The sequence below is a fragment of the Dermacentor albipictus genome, chromosome 2 (genome assembly GCF_038994185.2).
Source record: "Dermacentor albipictus isolate Rhodes 1998 colony chromosome 2, USDA_Dalb.pri_finalv2, whole genome shotgun sequence".
Classification (NCBI taxonomy): domain Eukaryota; kingdom Metazoa; phylum Arthropoda; class Arachnida; order Ixodida; family Ixodidae; genus Dermacentor; species Dermacentor albipictus.
This window is the reverse complement of record NC_091822.1, coordinates 78,196,301-78,214,738: the sequence shown is the minus strand read 5'-3', so window position 1 is coordinate 78,214,738 and position 18,438 is coordinate 78,196,301. Positions and strand designations below refer to the sequence as shown.

At 44.9% G+C, this 18,438-nt stretch overlaps 1 protein-coding gene across 2 annotated transcripts in view; it reads right to left on the bottom strand.

Annotated features, from left to right (window-relative positions):
- Positions 1-3: 3 nt before the first annotated feature.
- Positions 4-18,438, bottom strand: part of LOC135918828 (uncharacterized) — a 154,217-nt gene continuing 135,782 nt past the window's right edge. The window contains exons 3-5 of one of the 2 annotated variants that reach the window (XM_070533678.1): positions 9,613-9,683; positions 8,360-8,460; positions 4-1,202 (exon numbers count right to left, since the gene is read on the bottom strand). In XM_070533678.1, coding sequence (XP_070389779.1) covers positions 1,088-1,202; positions 8,360-8,460; positions 9,613-9,683 — 287 coding nt within the window. In that variant the 3' untranslated portion in view covers positions 4-1,087. Of the gene's footprint in view, positions 1,203-8,297; positions 8,461-9,612; positions 9,684-11,687; positions 11,893-18,438 lie in introns of those variants that run through there. The other variant, XR_010569791.1, reaches the window with a different exon arrangement.

Below are 18,438 nucleotides of genomic sequence, written 5' to 3'. Positions count from 1 at the left end.
ACCATGTTATGTGACTGGGGAGGGGGCCGGGGGCTTCTGTACAGTGTTATGCCTGATACGCATATCCTTCAAACAATAGGTCCCGAATTCCCTACCGCAGTTTTGGTTTTTCTGTTGTATTTCTACATCAGAAAATCTCAACGTAACAAATATATGTGGGATTTGGCATATATGCTTTGTTGACTACAACTAGGTTTCGGCAACCCGCAGAAAGTGTCACCATATACTACCTAGGGCCAAATAAGTGGAACTTTTATAATGTGTCACATTTAGTATTCCCATATCTGTATTGTTCACCCATACTAGAATAACATGGTCTTAAATTTCGTCAGTTGCACCAACATGGTGTCCCAGTAGGGAAGTCGAGATGAACGATGAACTTCAAATTTGAAGCACAGTCTCTATCCATAGTGACAGGAAAGCATAGTTTTGTCATTAAGTAAATTAACATTTGCACTCTTAATTGTATTGGTTAATTTATTGGGAGGTTTTAACCAATTTACAAATGAAACGATCAACCAGCTGTCTTTGGGGAGTTAAACACTTTCTGTGGACTATCTTGTTGGAGATTCAAGCGAACTGCGATGAAAAATTCATCATGTATTTTGTGGATTTGGACAGCCAAAAAAAGAGCATATTCTAGGTATGTTTTTTCCTTTATTTCTAGACGGAAACCCGTAGAACAATTCAAAATGCTTTCTTTCTTAATTCTACATAAAATTATGTTGCTTTTCTATTGACCGTTTTTCAGTTACAGTGATAACTTAGTGAAAAGCATAGAAGATCTTCTATTGAATATTTATTTAAAGTCTGAAAAGCATATCGATACAGTGATTTCATATATGATGTATGAGTTTATTGAAGAACGTGGTGGCCATTCGAAGCTCAATCGGCAAATTCAATCCACAAGAAAAAAATTGCGCTGATATTATGCACTGTGGGAATAAACCTTATGGAGAGCAATTTGCAGGTGCCTCGCCATCATATTTTGCAATTTGGGGTACCGCAATACCCTACCAGGCGACGTATGTGTTGCTGTATATCGAGCAACTGTGTGTGCGGGTCGAGGGCGTCCGTGCCTCAGATGTCAGCCGCAGAACGGCGACCATGGTTGTATCTTGGCAACGGCGGGATATCTACGCCCGCCGTTCGGCGTAGGCTTGCAGGGCAATTGTTGGACTCCACATAGGTAGTGGATGAGCCTAAGAGAGAGAAACAGAGAATGTCAGGCCATATGCGACGACGTGGTATGTAATCGTACGTATCTACGGCTAGGTCATGTTGTGCATGTAAAACGATGATTATACATGTACTACGGCAAATAAGTGTTACAACATTATTAACTTGGATGATGACAAAGTCAGGACAACGTCGCACAACTGCTCCGTATTAAAAAAAAGCACTGAAATATGTGTGCCGGTGCTTGAGATAGGGTGGTCTAAGGCTACTCAGAGCTGGAGCTGCCACAAGGAAAGATGAGTAAGTGGCACCGAGCGCATGCTCCAAGTGTTTCACAGAGCTAGAGTAATAACTGGTGCCTTTCAAGGCCTCTGTAACTTTCGTTTAAGAAACTTAGATCACAGATCTGGTCCTACATCACAGAAACACAGATCTGGTCCGGCTGTGTCCCCCCTATGTTCTTTTTGCGATGCACCTGAATCAATTGAGCGTTACTTTGTTTCGTGCCGCCGATTTTCTAAGCAAAGAGAGCTTTTAGAAACCTCATTTCGTATGCTTCGGCTATCGCTAACCTCGCCAACCACTCTTTCTTTTGAGGCGACTTCACTGTTATCCAGCCATAGGGATGCTGTGCTCGTTGTTTCCAATTTTATTAGAGAGACAAAAAGAGTAACCTAAGTTATTTACTGAATTTCGAAAATTATCAGTAATCTCTAATATTTATTTTCGTCTGTTAAATAATTTTATCTCGAAATTCCTAGTAATATGCATTTTTTAAACTTGGAAATCACATTACTCCTGCACTCTACAATTCAAATTCAGTTCTGTTTTAATTTTATATACACTGCAAAATACCTGCTTTTTTGTCAATAGTGGGTATGCGCCAGTGCTTTGTAGACAAGACAGGACAAGCTGACTGGCTGGCTTTGGAACAGGGGAAATGGGCTGCTATGCTAAACGGCAGAGGTTCCATTCCGCCGTCAGTCAGACATTATTTTCTCTTTATGAAACCTACGCGAGACAAACCTACCTACCTACTTTCCTACCGCAATGCACCAAGATTGCGGGAAGGAATGGCTCGCATTAAAAGAAGAAAGAAGAGCTGTTTTGAAACCATCCAAGGATTTTATTTTAGCCGGTAATTCGACCCTATTAAATGCTATTCCCATAGACATTAGGAAATTTATGCTCTATATTATTTTGGAATAATCCACCCATTTCTTGGCGAATCCCCCATCGTGGGTAGGAGCCACACGTGCCACAGGCTACAACAACAACAACAACAACAACAACAACAACAACAACGACTCTCTTGAAAGGGAAAATTGGTATCCACTTGTGCTGTCCCACGAAGCTACAAAGGAAGGCCACCTTGTAAGCTCCTGCGGAACTGATTTACTTAAAAACATTCTAAGGATCTTACCAACGCTTTTGCACTGTAAATAAAATTAATAACAGGCCACCTTTACTGCAGGCTATTGGGTGGCAATACAGTGTAATTTGTAGCTTATGCAACTACAAGGCTACAATGTCTGACAAGTTAGTTTGCTGGACATACGATAGTCCGGTAGTGAAAGCACCGAATGCAAAAGGAGCTACATAAGTCGGCTCGTCGCAGCTAGGGCAGCTAGGATGTATATACACAGAATAAACTTCTTCCGGAAAGGAACCTCACAACTTCAAGATTCACTGCTTTCTAAAAACGCTGATGGCTGGCCGCGGAAAAAAGGGATTAGATTTATTCTACATGATAATGGTGCATGCAAAACGTGTTCTTCTGACAAAAACCAATTTTATAAAAAGAAAGAGACAGCTTCGGCAAACACTGTCAGTCACTGACGCCCGAAATTCAGCCAGCAAATAGGGCATTGCTTGTGCAAGGGTTGAACTCTAAGAATCCGTCAGTTAATTTAGGAACGTCGTTCGGCGATACCTTTGAGTATGTGCCCGATCTTGACAGCTTCGGACATGTTACCCTCTTACTTTGCGGCAAAGCGCTGTAAGATTCAATATATGTATGATTGAGTAAATGCATGATTCAGTAGATGACTGCGCCCGGGAGCCAAGTTCTTTCTCAGCGGCTAGCTGACGACCGAAGAGCTTGGAAAACAAGTAGTTCAGTTTTTATTTGTACAGGTCCCAGGTGGTGAGATCGTGCTGATGCGTCTCGTCACAGACGCGTGCCGTTGCCTTAAGATAAAATACCATATTTGCCAGCATAAAGGTATCGTCCCGCCGTTTCTGTTTGCTGACGCGCTCGTACCATAAAATTCAATCCTCAACATCCACATTATCTGTGCCACAGAACGTGCCTGGATTTTTCGGAAGCGATAAAATGACATACCGTTGGGACGGCTGCGGCACGGTAAGTTCTGGTGCAGTGGGTGCTTCAGTGGCCGTCGCCGAAATAACAGTGCGGCGACCATTTCAGAGTTCCGTGCTGGGGTGATGGTGATGAACAGGTAGCGTACCCAACTTCTCAACCAGAAAGTTTGCCCAGAAAGCGTATATTTACAAATATTTACAAGTAAGGCCAACAGCACGGGAGTCACAGCAACCAAGACGGCCAGGAGGAACCTCCACGTTTCCTTCATCGATGCCGGCCTAATGCGACAAACTTCTGTCTCGCGGCAACATTGTGGCAAAGAACTGAAAGACCAAAATTGTCGCACCGATTGGCAGTGGGCCAGTGCCATCAACGCCTTGGCAGAGGGTGAGGCAGTATGGGAACGCTGGTATGATGTGTGGAATGTGAGGCAGCTGTGGAAGAAGACGATGATGAACGCGCGAGCAGTGGCACGAGCGTGCTCGCGTGGTAACCCTACGGGACGTAGACGCTCAACCCAGGGATGGGGGCCTAAGAGATGCGCTCTAAAATGAAGCTGCAGAGGCAAGCAATGTAATACATAAGAAACCTAGATGGGGATCAATCAGCGTTGCATAATGGTTGCCAAGGGAAGGGAAGCACAGTCGAGGATAGCGAAACGTGAGGTCGGGTGTAGAAAATTTGTGGGCGAAACTTGGAATCAGCGAGCGAAAGACAGGATAATGGGACATCACTGCAAGAGGCTTTCATCCGGCATTGGACATAAAATAGGCTGACGACGATGAAGATAAAGCTTCGATCAGCCGCAAAATTTGAGAGGACTGTTTAATTAAAGTTTATCTTAACCAGTTGAAGTAGACGCACATAAAAAATTGCCACAATATGCTACATGCGAAATATGACAACCAAGACAAGAACATTTAGTCGACTTCCCAGCTTCAGTTCCTTCTTTACTTTTGTTTAGACACCGGAGATATGGACCACACATCCATGTGAGTACACGGAAATTATGGGATTTAACTATATGAAAATCAACGATCCTTTAAATTTTTGGAGGACGCTTAAACTTCGCCTTTAATTGTGAGCAATCAAAGATTCCTGACTACTTCTCAAGATTCCCGGGAACTGGAGCGTATGTAGTCGTAACATTTACCGGGAAACGCGGGCCGTGAATACTACGCAAGGAGGCGGGCTTTCTCGTAGAAACGCTGCCTCTTGCGTGGAGCGCGATGCGATGGAATTGAGTCCCAACTGGATGTCATACAAGGAACTGGGCTGCGCGCCGCTCCGTGGCCCCCGAGACCCCCGGGCGCCGGCGCGCGCTAATGGTGGATGCCTCAGCTGGTTTGTGAATCGTAGAAAAGCTGGAAAAGTGGCTCATTATCAGATAATTATGTTTTTTCGTATACACAGATTACAATCCGACTGCTATCATGTCTTCAGGTTGTGTGTAAGTCATAGTTTACGATTTTTCCACGTATTTTACCTTCAGAAATTGAATCAGTTGAGTGAATTCCTTGCACCAAATGAAAGACCTGGGTATGTCGGGTTCAAAATGATTTTGCCGATGCGACGTCCGACGTCGGACGCGGAGCGCCAACGCAGCTGCCGACGCCAGATTTTGGGTCGACACGGGCTCCTTAACGCTCTTGCGTTAATAGACGCATGATCTACTAGCGACAACGCGTGGTCGACACTTCTAGTTTCGTCAAATTTCGCGCGACGTTTTTCGTGCCTGTTCGAATAAATTCGACAACTAAGTGCAAATAACGTGGCGTTATTCAGTATACATTGGCCGTGCCTCCACGAAACTAAAGAAGCAATTGGACTCTAAAGCTCAAATCGTGACTGGTCTGTTGGTCGGGAGTTCGCTGTGGCCTCAGCATGCCGACTGCTTAGAAGATCGACTTTCAATCGTATAGCGAACGGCCGGCCTCCTGATTGCAGAGTCGATTTGACTTGTGAGGAACCTCTGCACACACCGGCCTCCGCAGCCCCAACCCATGGACCACCCTGGTTGCAACTTAGATACTCCTCGTGCCCCTTGATGGCCCTTTCGTGACCCAGAGAGATGTTCGGTTGCCGACATTAATCGGATTTGGGGAACTCGTCTGAGGCCTCTATTTGCTGGCGTTGTCTTTCCGTGCTAAATGATGTTATAGGAGCAAGTCATACCAAAGACAAAGTGGGTCGGTTAGACTGGGGACACTGAGAACAAGCTCGGCAGTGCCTGCTCAGCCAGGTCCTATGTGAAAAGCTGTGGGAACTGCGATCGATTTCGGGCCCTGCTCGTGCCGCTAAAGTATGGTAAATGTTGCAAGAATGTTCTCTACGATAACGTGTAAGAAATCCAAGGCACTCCAATCAACGAAGTTTCACTGAACTACTACGAGAAACGTCGTGTGAAATGCCACCAAACTATAAGTACCAACTACGCCATGTCGTTCTTTTATCATTACTTGTTTTAGAAATTATGCAGGTGTATGAGACAGACGCTGTTTCAAAAGAAGTTATGTAGTATTGGTGACACAGCGGCTCTATTGTGTTGTCAGTGCAGGTGTCTGATGGCAATACGTTAAAGACATTTTCATTCAGCCATTGGTGGAAAAATTATCAGAGAACTTAAAGCTGTCGTGTAAAAAGAGCGCCTTATAATGATTTGTAAACTATTGTCAAAGGTAAAGATCAGTGTAGGATTTACGAATAAAAAAAAGGGTATTCAGCATCATTGGCAGAAACTAAACCTGTCAGCTTGCAGGTTTTCCTGTAATACTTCTGCTTTACATAATGAAGACGGAGAAGATGAAATCATAGAAGATAAAAGCTGCTTTCATAGTTATGATGCGTAAATAATTTCCTTCTAAAATCTGCGAGCCCTGCGACTAATCAGCCCACCTAAAAACTAAGTGTGCAACCGGCGCTGGCTTTGCTCGATGGTCGCAGACAGGCAATATATAACGATTCCAAGGCAGCCATTAAGGCCTACCAAACGGGGATGGTCCCCCCTGAGGCCATCCACATTCTCCAAAGCGCCAATTGTATCTCTCCGCATTATCTTACTTGGTTTCCCGCTCACTTAGAGTCAACTGAGCGCTCTCCATCTAACCCTAACGAAGGCGCGCTCGAGGCCGCGCGACAACTCACTGACCGCACCACCTCCGCAGTCCCCCTGACCCTCGTGGGACCCTTGCTCACGTTGAATTTGGTTACCAAACACCAGTATCTGCCAGGACGGGTATTCACCTCCCGCAGGGCGCCTGGGTTACCCTTCGACCTTTACAAGCCCGTGCGTACCCTAACCTTGCTGTTCTTCAGGCAATATATCCTGAAAAGTATCCCAGTGTGGCCTGCCCAGCCTGTGGACTAAGGGCAATATTGGATCATGTCTTGTGGGAGTGTGAAGCGATTGGCTCCTCCTTCAGCGAGGATAGGTGGTCTGCGCTCCTGGAAAGCCCCGAACTGAACGACCAAAACCTGGCCGTCCAGAGCGCCCGCGATCGGGCCGTCAAGCTCGGCTGGGCGGTCCCTACGTGGGACTAGCCGGGTGGCCCGGGGTGTCGCCTGCGTATTCTCTGGACCAAATAAAATTATTTCACACACTCCTTTGTCAAGTTCTGGCTCACAGCTTTCTGTTATCGAGAAGAGTTCGATGACAGATTTGTTTACTGAAAGTGACTAGATTATTGGCTACCTATTCTGCTAGTTTGCTGACTTACAAAAACGAGCTGACTTAAAGGAAGAGGTGTGGCATGCTGCCAAACAGAATCCTCCTCATGCAGAGCAATGCTTTCAAATATAGCCCACATGTTACTCTAACGACAGCAGGCTCCTTTCGATATAAAGTTCTTCGTTGTATTCTGTGCTTCCCAATTTCACGCCCTCCGATTTTGACCACTTTCCACCTAAGAAGGTACTCTTGAAAGAGGAATAGCTTACCCATTATTACATGTTAATCGCCGAAGTCTAGTCAGATGTGCCCAAATATTTTAAAGTGAAATCCAAGTACCCCCTAAGTATCGAACACAATTGCTTCATAACGTTCTGATTTCACAAATGAATACTTGGTAAATTCATGCGATGTATTTTCTCTGAACTAGTTATTGGTAGAAAATCTTCGCCGTAAGCCGCTCAGAGAAGTCGCTGCCAACTTCTGCGAAAGCCAAACCTTAAAAAGATACCTTTTTCACGGGTACACTGTCGAAGTGGAACTCTGTTTTAGAGCTTGTATTTGAGACTGCTAGCTTCGATGAAGCCTTCGAAGGTCATTTATTATTCGAAAAAAAATGTTCATGGATTTTTGATAAAGAATAAGTGTTGTACAGAGTATCGCCGAATGCTTTTTTCGTCTTTAATCTTTTTCCCACGTGAGTTCTCGTTCGGAGTGCTTAAATTTCGAAATTCTTGTTCCACTCCTCTTTCAGCCACTGATGGCGCGCAGTATTCCTAAAAGAATATGGGAGGACAACGAAGATTAGTTAATCCGCCTTTGCGTCAGGTAATAGCAAAATATACGGCTATGGATTACACCTTTAAAAGATTTCATCTATGTAGCCCGGTGAAGCTATGTACTCGAGGGCGCACGTATGCAAAAAAAAAAGAAATATGCCAACTGCCATGCCCCTCAGCAGAAAAGTAGTTGCTTAGGCGAGATTTTTATTACGCACCTCTGGTAAGCTGGGTCTCCTTCTCATCAGTTGTGCATAAAAAAAATTGAGCGTGTGCTGTAGTTTAATTGCGTGCTATGATACGCTATTTACGATGGGTTATTATTAGAACACAGGTGAGCTTTCTGTAAAACGTGCAATTTTATTGGCTATGAAACGTTTACCATGCACTTGCTGTAAAACGTATTACCCCGTTTCTCCTGATATTGAAAGGTCATCACTTGAAATAGAATCTCCACTTTCTTCGCCAGAGCCATGGTTCTTTGGTTCTTTCTTATTCTTCCCACTAGACTGAAAAAAAAATTGAGTGATCAATATCTACGCAACACCAATTCAAAGACAGACAAATAAAGATAATCTTTTTTCTGCTGCAAACACAAGAACGAAACATGTTCTTGAGTGCGAAACATCCGCGACACTTGACCAAACATTGATTGCTCTTTCTTATATAGTTTTGCTCCAGATACATGCTAGACTGAACTCATTTCAAATGCAGGGAATGTTATTCTGATCTATGCGGCTATTACCTAATGAAAGATTTTATGTTTTTATGGCTGGTATATCGACAGAATGGTTGCGTAATTCTCCTCACTGATTTTGCCGGCGATTATCAATGTGAACTACATTTATATAGCAGGCACTAGGTTGAAGGACCAGCACGTCCAAAACAGGCTTATGGCACATGGCTGTATAAATTCAGTCAATCATATATGGTTTCTTTTGCTAAAATAAAACAGCAATTAGGCTAAAGCAAAAAGCAAACTTACTTTTTAGGTTTAGCACCTGTGTAAGGAGGTGCGCCATGACAATAAAGAAGTAGAATTTGCGACATGTGAAAACTACACTATAATGGAGCAGAAAAAGAAACACTACTATAACATATAATTGATGCTTGAGCTTTCAGCGAAACGTGCGTGACTTAAGACAATAGAAATTATCCTTTGGTTTTAAAATTTCACAGTTCAAGAAAATTACGCAGTGAGGGATGCTAGTAAGTAAATAAATTCTGCGAACAAGACGGAATCACTTATAACGCTGACAGCAAAAATACGACTGCAAGCTCTAGCAGAATATATGGCAATATGAATTCTACATTGTCTACACATGAACGTTTCCTGACGTTCTAGAACACAAATGGCTGCAACTAGCCTGAGTATCTAGAATAACTGCGGAAATGCCGTGGAAGCAGTTATAACCTTCAGCAAATGTATACAATTGAAGCAAATAAACCATTACTGCGTGCCGTAAGAAAGTAGTGATACGTAAATGCTTTTAAGAAAGAGATCGCGAAACATTGTTGCAATAAATGAATTCAGCGCAACAATTTCCACTGCTTGTGGCACTACTAGTCAGCGCTTAATTTTCATGAGCAAAAGCGTGCAGGTAATCCAAAAGTAAATATTAATCGGCATCTCTGACAACACAAGCTGGAAATCTTCTTACCCCAGAAGATGAGCCCTGGTCAGAACAGGCACCTGTTTGTGGAAGTCTAGGACCTCTGAATTTTTGCGATGCTGTGACAAACAGACATGGGCATGAAATGAATTGACATAGGGGATAATTTGCCTAAATATCTTCAAATCTGGTTTCGCAATGTAAACGTCTATCAAGAGCTGAACGAAATATTTGCAAATCAGGGACAAAGCAATATGAATCAACGTGAAAAACTAAAAGCAAACAGTAAAGGTAAAGGGCATTGGCTGCAGCTGATGTCAACACAATGCCTATTTTCGATGCAGTTATCTTATGGATGCTTTAGTGATAGAAAATCCTTTACATGAATGTGCGAATATATTACTATAGATAAATTACTGCCCATAATGACCAGCGAAAAAGGTACCGTTCATAGGAAAAAAAAAATAAGCCTCTCATATTGGCGATCGACATACGATGCGATCACCACTGGAATGTTCAATAAGAGACCGCACATAGGAAATAAAAGTTAATTGAATGGCTTTCCTAAACAGACCAACAAAATATGAAATGTGCGTCATGTGGTTATTTATGAAACGGGCTCCATGAAGTGCTTGAATACTGACGCATGCTTAAAGTCAAGCTGTTAAGCAGCATGCAATCGTGCTTGCGAAAACCTTTCGTCAAAAATTGTTTTTCGTGGGCGTGCGGCACTAGTAATAGCAATATCCATCATTAATAAAATTAATGGCACAACCTAGTATATGTATCATTAAAAAATAAAATGAATTCTCGTAAATTTAAGTGCTTGCCATCAGCGTTGTTCGGGTGTTTCGAACTTGTTAGCAAGCGTGACGTGAAGCGTTTAGATTGACTAGCGCATCATGAACAGAGCGAACACGAGACATCATGATGGTTAACTTACATCTCGAAAGTTAGCGAGGGCAACATAAGATGCTGAGGACTCCAACTCACATAACGCATGTGTAGTGATGGACTTCATGCACTTTAATGTTGATTATACAGGCTTTAGGTTTACTTAGGAAACCAGCGTTGAATTCAAGCCTAATATATTCATAAATTTGGATGATTCCCAAGAAAGAATAAGCTCAGACCATGTTGACACATCGGGAGGAATATTTACTTTCGGGACTAAAGTCGGTGATCTAGGAAGCGCAGCGATGAGATGTAATTTACAAGAAAACACATTTTGACTAAGAAACACGTTACACCTGTCTAACTGTGAACAAGACATAGCAGTAGCTTCTTTCACCGATATAAATGAAAAAGATTTGAAACTTCGCTATTGTGAAAATAATACGGAAACCGGAAGAGACGGGCAGGAAGAGCGCGGTGAAAGAATCCGCTGTTCGATGACGCCGTCAGGCTAACAACACAAGTTCAAGGAAAACAGAGCCATAGGTTTGAAAACCATCGCAATGAAATAGGCGCTTACAAAACAAAAAAAAAGAAAGCGTTAGGCGGAGTACTATTTTCGCACGTCGACACTTAAGGCATTTTAACCCAGGCGGTAAGGGCCGCCGAGGCCGGCCAATGAGTATGCATAAAGTTGTTAAACGCTTTTTGTAAGCAGAGCCCTGTGAACCTGTCACGTTCATAAAATTAAGCGCGAAACATTAGCTATCGAGTACACTTTCCGACTATTTGCAGTTTCACTTTGCCCACCGTTATTGTTTGGTGGTTTTAGCATTGCATTGCTAAGCACAAGGTCGCGGAATCAAATTCCTGCAGCGCCGGACGCCTTACGGTGGGGACGAAATGAAAAATTGCCCATGCAGCGCCCAATGGGAGCACGTTAAAGGACCTCCCGTGCTGGAAATTAATCGGGATTCCCATACTACGGTGTGTCTCGTAATCACATCGTGGTTTCGGAACGTAAACCTTGCGAATTCTGAAAATTTTTATTTTTTTTGCGAACGCAACGATGGCAGTAAGCCATCATTGCAACCAACAAATAATGGATACATAAGTCAAGATGCATACCATCAACTGATTCTTTGACCGTTATATTACCTGGGCGCCAAACGATGGCCGAAAACACCAAGCAGGAAACATGAAGAAAACTGCAGTTCTTTTTCGCTTACCGATAGTCAAAATGACCAACCCGAAGAGCAAAATCAAAGCAAAGAATTTCATTTTCTCCACTGGCAGAGATGAGGCAACAATTTTTCTTCGAGCTAATAGACACACTTGAGTGAGAAACACACTGAACCTGGTTTATAGGTTCCTCGTCAGCTAGAACGTGGTTATAACTCTATTCGCATCTCTTGAACAGGTTCATAGTGCATAATGCGGTTAGTATGAGAGGCCTTATATACTACGGGAAGTAATATTCTGTAATATATACCCTTGCGAAGAACCCTACTGAACAAGCAATATCGGAGTAAACTTGTCGAGGTACACTGGTCGGGCGGCCCACTTACTTAGCCCATATCAATAAAGTACACAAGTGAGAAAAATAAAAAAAACATTTGGCAACATTCGTCCCCCGTCAATAGACGCGCTCCCCTTATAAATATACTATGTCCTTCTTTCGTTATAGCGAATGTTCTCATGAACAAAGAGAAAGGCTACACCAGTTGCCGGCCTCCGGCACATCTGTTCGCTGGATACATTTCAACAGAAAACAAATATTTGCATAAACAAAGACAGGGCCAAAAATAAGACAGCCGTTCTAGGTTGCACACATAGCCGTGGTATCAAAGGCGGACACGTGATTGCTATGCCGATATGCCGTTTGCGAATATATTGCGAGAAAAGAAACACTGTCACCTGTCACCTGCAGGGAAGCATCCCTGGTATCTATGTATCTTTTTCTCTAAGCTGGGCGATCTTATCATGGATGTTGGAACGTTTGGTGTCGGGTTCGTTTGAACGCTGCCACAGAAAGTACAAAGCTGCGTAAATTAGAGACAGCGCGGTGACTCTCTGCATTTCATTGACCCACTTGCCTATGCTGTTCTTTTTGTTGTTTTATTAGCATGGATGCCCGACTTGTGTCGCCATCAACATGTTTGCGTTAAATTCAGTGCAACACTCAAAACTTACAGGTGACCCATAGAAAAATTAGGAGGGCGGAATAAGGGGAGTAGCGCTCCTCACGCTACACTTTAGTGAGATACATGTATAAGCATGAGTGAGCGCGCCTTTGGTTAGGCCTGCTCTTTCAGTTCACAGTGCTTATCCTAGCTTGCTCATTTCTGCGGACACTGTTGCTTAACCTCCGTATTATGCACCGAAGCAAGGCACGGTCTCCATCTGTAGCATTCACTTGGCATTGACATTTCGCCTCTTTAGCGACGCGTCCCTCATGCACGTGTAAATACTGAGATGTTTTAAAAGCGAATCTTTCTTTGGGTACCGTTCCATCGTTTCGTGAAGGCCCGTCGGTCAGTCGCTGTGTAAGCCATTGCTGGCTGGGTTCTCATTTAGTCAATTCGCATTCTCAGAAAAAAATAAACTGAAGCGCGTCCAGCGATGACATTCTAAGCTCCGCCCCACTGCCTGACGCGCGAAAAATTAGGTCACACCCAGCATTTCTTTCTTTACTGAATAAAGTAATGGGTAATGGATGGATGGAATAACTTTAATGAAAGGTCCTGCGAGCTACGGGGTGCAAGGTCCCATAGAGCGGGCTACTCCCACGTTCGGACCGGGAGTTGTAACTCCCTGACCGCATCGTGGGCTCACTGGACGGTGCTTCACCAGGTCCGTGCTGCGTAATGCTTCTTGTAGCCTCGCGGAGTCTTGATCCTTGTTTGAGTGGGTCCGACTACACGGCCAGAGCAAGTGATGTACGTTTAGTGTGCTATGGCAATTTTCGCAATATGATGTTTTGTATAGATCAAGCATGCAGCGTTGTAGTCTGTTGTGCGTGGGGTACGTGCTTGTTAGAAGCATTCTGAACGTGAAGGCTTGAGGCCTGGTGAGCTTATTGCGAGGTGTGCTGTATATTCTGCGGTCTAGATAAAAGTGCTTTATGATCTCGTTACATGCGGAGGGAGGGCCCCGATTCTCGCTGGGATGGTCAGGACCAGAATAGGTGGCGTCGCGAAGGGTTAGGTCTCGCGCGGTCCTGTGAGCCATCTGGAGAGGTGTCCTCGATCTCTCCGGGGTGTGCCGGGAACCAGCAGATGGTGTGATAACGCAGCGGTGCGGATCAATTGATTATTTGAGTGGTTGGCTTGCAACTGCTCCTTTCTGAAAGGCTTTGACGGCCGAGCGTGAATCGCTGTAGACGTGCGTGGTGGTCGGGTATGTGAGGGCGAGTGCAATGGTGACCTGTTCTGTTATCTCGTACTTGTGGGTCTTGACTGTGAGAGCGTTTCTTACTTGACCTTGCTTATTGATCGTAGTGGCAACGAAGGCCATTCTGGTCTGGTACTGCGCCTCGTCAACGAAACAGGCTAGGATCTTATCACGTATTTCGCGCAGGATGAACGATCCGCATGCCAGCCTACTGGGCTGATGGTGCGCGGGTTCATGTTCCGCGGGAGTGGGCGAACCGTGTAGGAGTTGCGTGTGTCCGTCGGAACGCTTTGACATAGATTCTCGATTACTGTGGTGTCATGACTTAGTTTGGCTAGGATTTCTCTACGCGGTTTAGTTCGAGAGAGTCTTGTCCATTGCGCCCGTTCTTGAGCTTAGGCGATTTCTGCAAGTGTGTTGTGTACCCCCAGTTGCAGCAGGAGCTCTGTCTCGGTGTTCTTGGGGATTCCCAGCGCTAGTTTTACTAGCTTCCTCTGTTGTACATTGAGTTTGTCCTTCTCCGCTACCTTCCATCTGTGCATGGCAGCCGGGTAGGTGAAGTCTTTCACCTACCACCTACCAGCCTGGCAGCCTGGTAGGTGGTAGGTGAAAGGCATGTGTTGGCTTCAGGAGATTTTCTTCCTTAAGGCGGTGTTGTCTGTTTGCTACGCGTCGTATGAGATTCAAAGTATTATTCGACTTTGTCACGATCTTCTCCACTGTCGCGGCGTTAGAGGCGTTGCTCTCAATGAATATCCCAAGGACTCTGATTTTGCTGACGTATGGAATGTTTGCTCCGTCTTTTGTTCTGAGAGTAATGGCGTGTGTGTCTATGATTTCGTTCTTTTGTTTGGGACCGCTCCTCGATGGTTTTTAGACGAGGAGCTCCGACTTCGTAGGTTAACATCGCAGGCCGGTTGGAGTGAGGTATTCCTCGATCGCGTCGATCCCTTCCTACAGAGCGCTTTCAATTGATCCCAGGCTACCTCCGGGGACACAGAGCGTTACATAATCTGCGTATATCGCGTATTTGACGTTCTCGATTTGATCCAGTTTCTTACCTAGGCCGGCTAGCACAAGGGTAAAAAGCGTCGGAGAGATGACAGAACCTTGCGGGGTGCCTCTGCCTCCGAGTTTGTATTTCTGGGACTTGAATTCCTCTAGACGGAGGGTGGCCGTTCTGTCGCTCAGGAACGATTTTGTATAAGCGTAGAGTCTCGTGCCGAGGTCGAGGTTGGAGATCGTGTCGAGTATGTAGTCATGTGATAAATTATCGAATGCTTTTCGAGGTCCAGCCCTAGGATTACTCTCAAGTCTCTTGTGTCTGCGTCAATGATCTCATGCTTGAGGAGCTTCATGGCGTCTTGAGTGGATAGCCCGGGTCTAAAGCCGATCATTGCTGGAGGGTAGATATCTTTATCTACGAGATGCTTCAAGAGCCTGTTTAGGACTGCGTGCTCGGCTACCTTGCCGACGCAAGACGTCAGCGAGATAGGTCTGAAGTTATTGATGTTGGGAGCCTTCCAGGCTTTGGGATGAGCACGATGACGGCCGTTTTCCAGTCTTCGGGTAGTGCTCTATTCCTCCAGATTTTGTTGATTTCCTCTGTGAGGGTTTCGATTGAGGTTTCGTCAAGTTCTTGAAGTGCCTTGTTAGTTACGCCGTCCGCCCCCGGCGCTGACTTGCTGTTTAGGTTCTGAAGCGCCGTGCGTATCTCTTCGGTTGAGAAGTCCCGATCTAGCTCTGGGTTGGCTTTGCCGCGATATGCTTCGGCGGTCGTGCCTCTAGCATTTTTAGCCAGTGGGAGGTACTTGTCGGCGAGACGGTCAATCAGCTCATTTTGCGTGGTAATTTTCAGTTCCTCGTGCATGATCTTGTTCAGCGTACGACCCTGGTCCGCTTTGGTTCTGGTTCTGTCTAAAAGATGTCTAAAAGATGAGTAATGCCTTGCGAAAATTATTTGCATTACATTTAGACACAAACACAGTAAAACAATCGCACATATGCTATTCAATTCAATCAAATTTGTTCAAAAAGCGGGCAAACAGGCAACAGCATCCATACGCGAAATCCACACATGGACATATGTTACAACAGCACGTGCACGTTTCTGGTATTAACACAAACCAGAACTTTCAGATGGTCGCGATCTCTTAATTAGGACGACAATTACCACAATATGGTACCTAGGCACTACAGGGTGCAGGCAACAAGATGCAGGCAGTAAAAATCGTGCGAATGCCAACTATCTCTTTGACGTGATCGCCACGTGTCGGTCATTATAGTACCTACACTAAGGCACAAAACCACAATAAGCCATCGGCCATGAAACGTATGCGCATGTCGATTACCATGGCAGTTTTCAGACTATGGGGACGCATGGCCACAACGGAAAATTGGTGAAGCAGCGGGCGGGGCGTACCATGCCAAAGGCAACTGGCGCTTGGGGATAATCACAGTTGTTCACGTTAATTATAATTTCAATATTACGATACGTACCCAGACTGCAGAATCGGCCGAGAACCGTGTCCGGCTGTTGATGATAATTATGATTTCCATACTATGGCACACATCAACAATGGCGGTTTAGCCAAGAAAGCCAAGAAGCGGGCGGTGATTATTTTGCTACCGCCAGCAAGGCTCTTGGGGATGATGGCCGCGAGCTTATAATTTCCATACTATGACCCATACCCACAATGCGGGATCAACCAGGAAGCGTCACCGTGCGTTGATTGTTATGATGACGATTTTCATAGAACAGGACATGCCCACAAAGGAGGGGTTGTCCAAGCAGGAGGACAACCCCTGGGATCCTCTTCAGAGGATCTCCTGGGGTTGCTGATGATTATGTGTAGAATACTTATTCATTGGGTTAGATGGTCTTGCACTGCTGAGTAAAATTAGTGCAACGGAAAGATAATTTACATAGAGTGCACGCATGCGTGCGTGTGTGCCATGCGTGCGTGCGCGCGCGTTTGTGTGTGTGTGTGTGTGAAAGTGTAAATGTGCGAAAATGTATGCCTGTGCGCGAACGTGGATGTGTAGTATCATGTGCGTTTGTGTGTGCGTGCGTACGTGTGTCTGCGTCTGTATTGTGTGTGTGTGAAAGAGAGAAATAGCACATTTCATGCCTAGCCTCGGAGACAAAATGGGCCATGACATTTAAAGTCACGATAATTTGTGATTGGTTAAAGGGTTTTAGGGGCGTAATGACGAGTTGTGATCAGAGAGCACCGATACATAGTGTAATGATTAAACAATCGCGCATGTAGAAAACGATATACCATGGCTGTAAGATGGCCTTAAATGAGTCGCTGTGAAAATGCGGAAAACATATACGTACTAAAAATGTGACATTGACAAGAGAAGTTCGTGTGACCATAAAATACATATTAACAGTAATCATAAGCTAAAATTTTAAGAATATGCAACAAGCACTAACGCCTCACCTGAGCTATTCTGCAAAATGTCTGGGAAGCACGTGCTCTAAATTCTGCAGTGGCAGCAGGAATCTCTAGCGCTGCGCTACGGAGCACTTGGCTGTGCATTTTTTCCGCAACAGATACGATCACATGTTCAGGATACCTTGCCCCACTGAGGCGGCTGACCTCACAATGAAAACTGCTTTGCTCAACAGCTCAAGCAACCAAGCGCTGTAAACTAGGATCGAGCAGTCCCTTCTAAAACCAGGTGTGCCATTATTCCATATGTTCACGGCACATCTCACAATCTCAAAAAAGTAGGTAAACGAGCTGGTGTTCGTGTTGCATTTTCCGCTCCACAACGTCTTGGTTTGATGTGTGCCAAAGTAAGCGCGGGAAATTGGGAAAACAAATAGGTGTACGCAAAAAAAACATGGGCAAAACATGTCGGATGTGTACAGAAAGTAGTTTATTCGGTTCCTTTGTCGTGCCGTTCAACATATTGTTACGAAGAGTTGCGAAGAAATGGTTTTATTTACAAGAGAATTGGACGATGATGGTAGAGTGATCGTAGCGCAGCCCGGTCTCTCTAACTCCTCGTTCTCCTCATCTTCTCGCATCTCGTCCGCGCCTTTCGTATCCGTTACATTTCCCCGCAAGCAGACGAAGCGCGTGAGGCGAGTCAGGATGTACAAGCAGGGTAGAAAGGCTTCAGGCGAGCAATATGAGTAAGCTGAGCTCTGCTTGATCGCCGACCATTGTACAGGAGGCGAGCTATGACGTAAGTGAATTCGCTCAGGCAGTCCACAAATACAAATGGGCCTCAATATTGTGACAAGGACTTTTGGCGCAATCCACGCTTGCGTTGCGGTGTCCCAAGAAGGACCACGTTTGAAGAACATAACGAGGCTGAGGCGTTCGTTATGTTCTTCAAACGTGCGGAAAAAGATTACAACATCATCGAGGTAACACATACATATCTCCCACTTTCGACCACATAGTACTGTGTCCATGAATCTTTCAAAGGTGGCAGGAGCATTGCAATGGCCGAAAGGCACAACATTACATTCGAATAGGCCATCTGGAGTCACGAACGCAGTCTTTTCCTTGTCGGCAGGGTCCATAAGTATTGGCCAATACCCCCATCGCAAATCAAGTGTTGAGA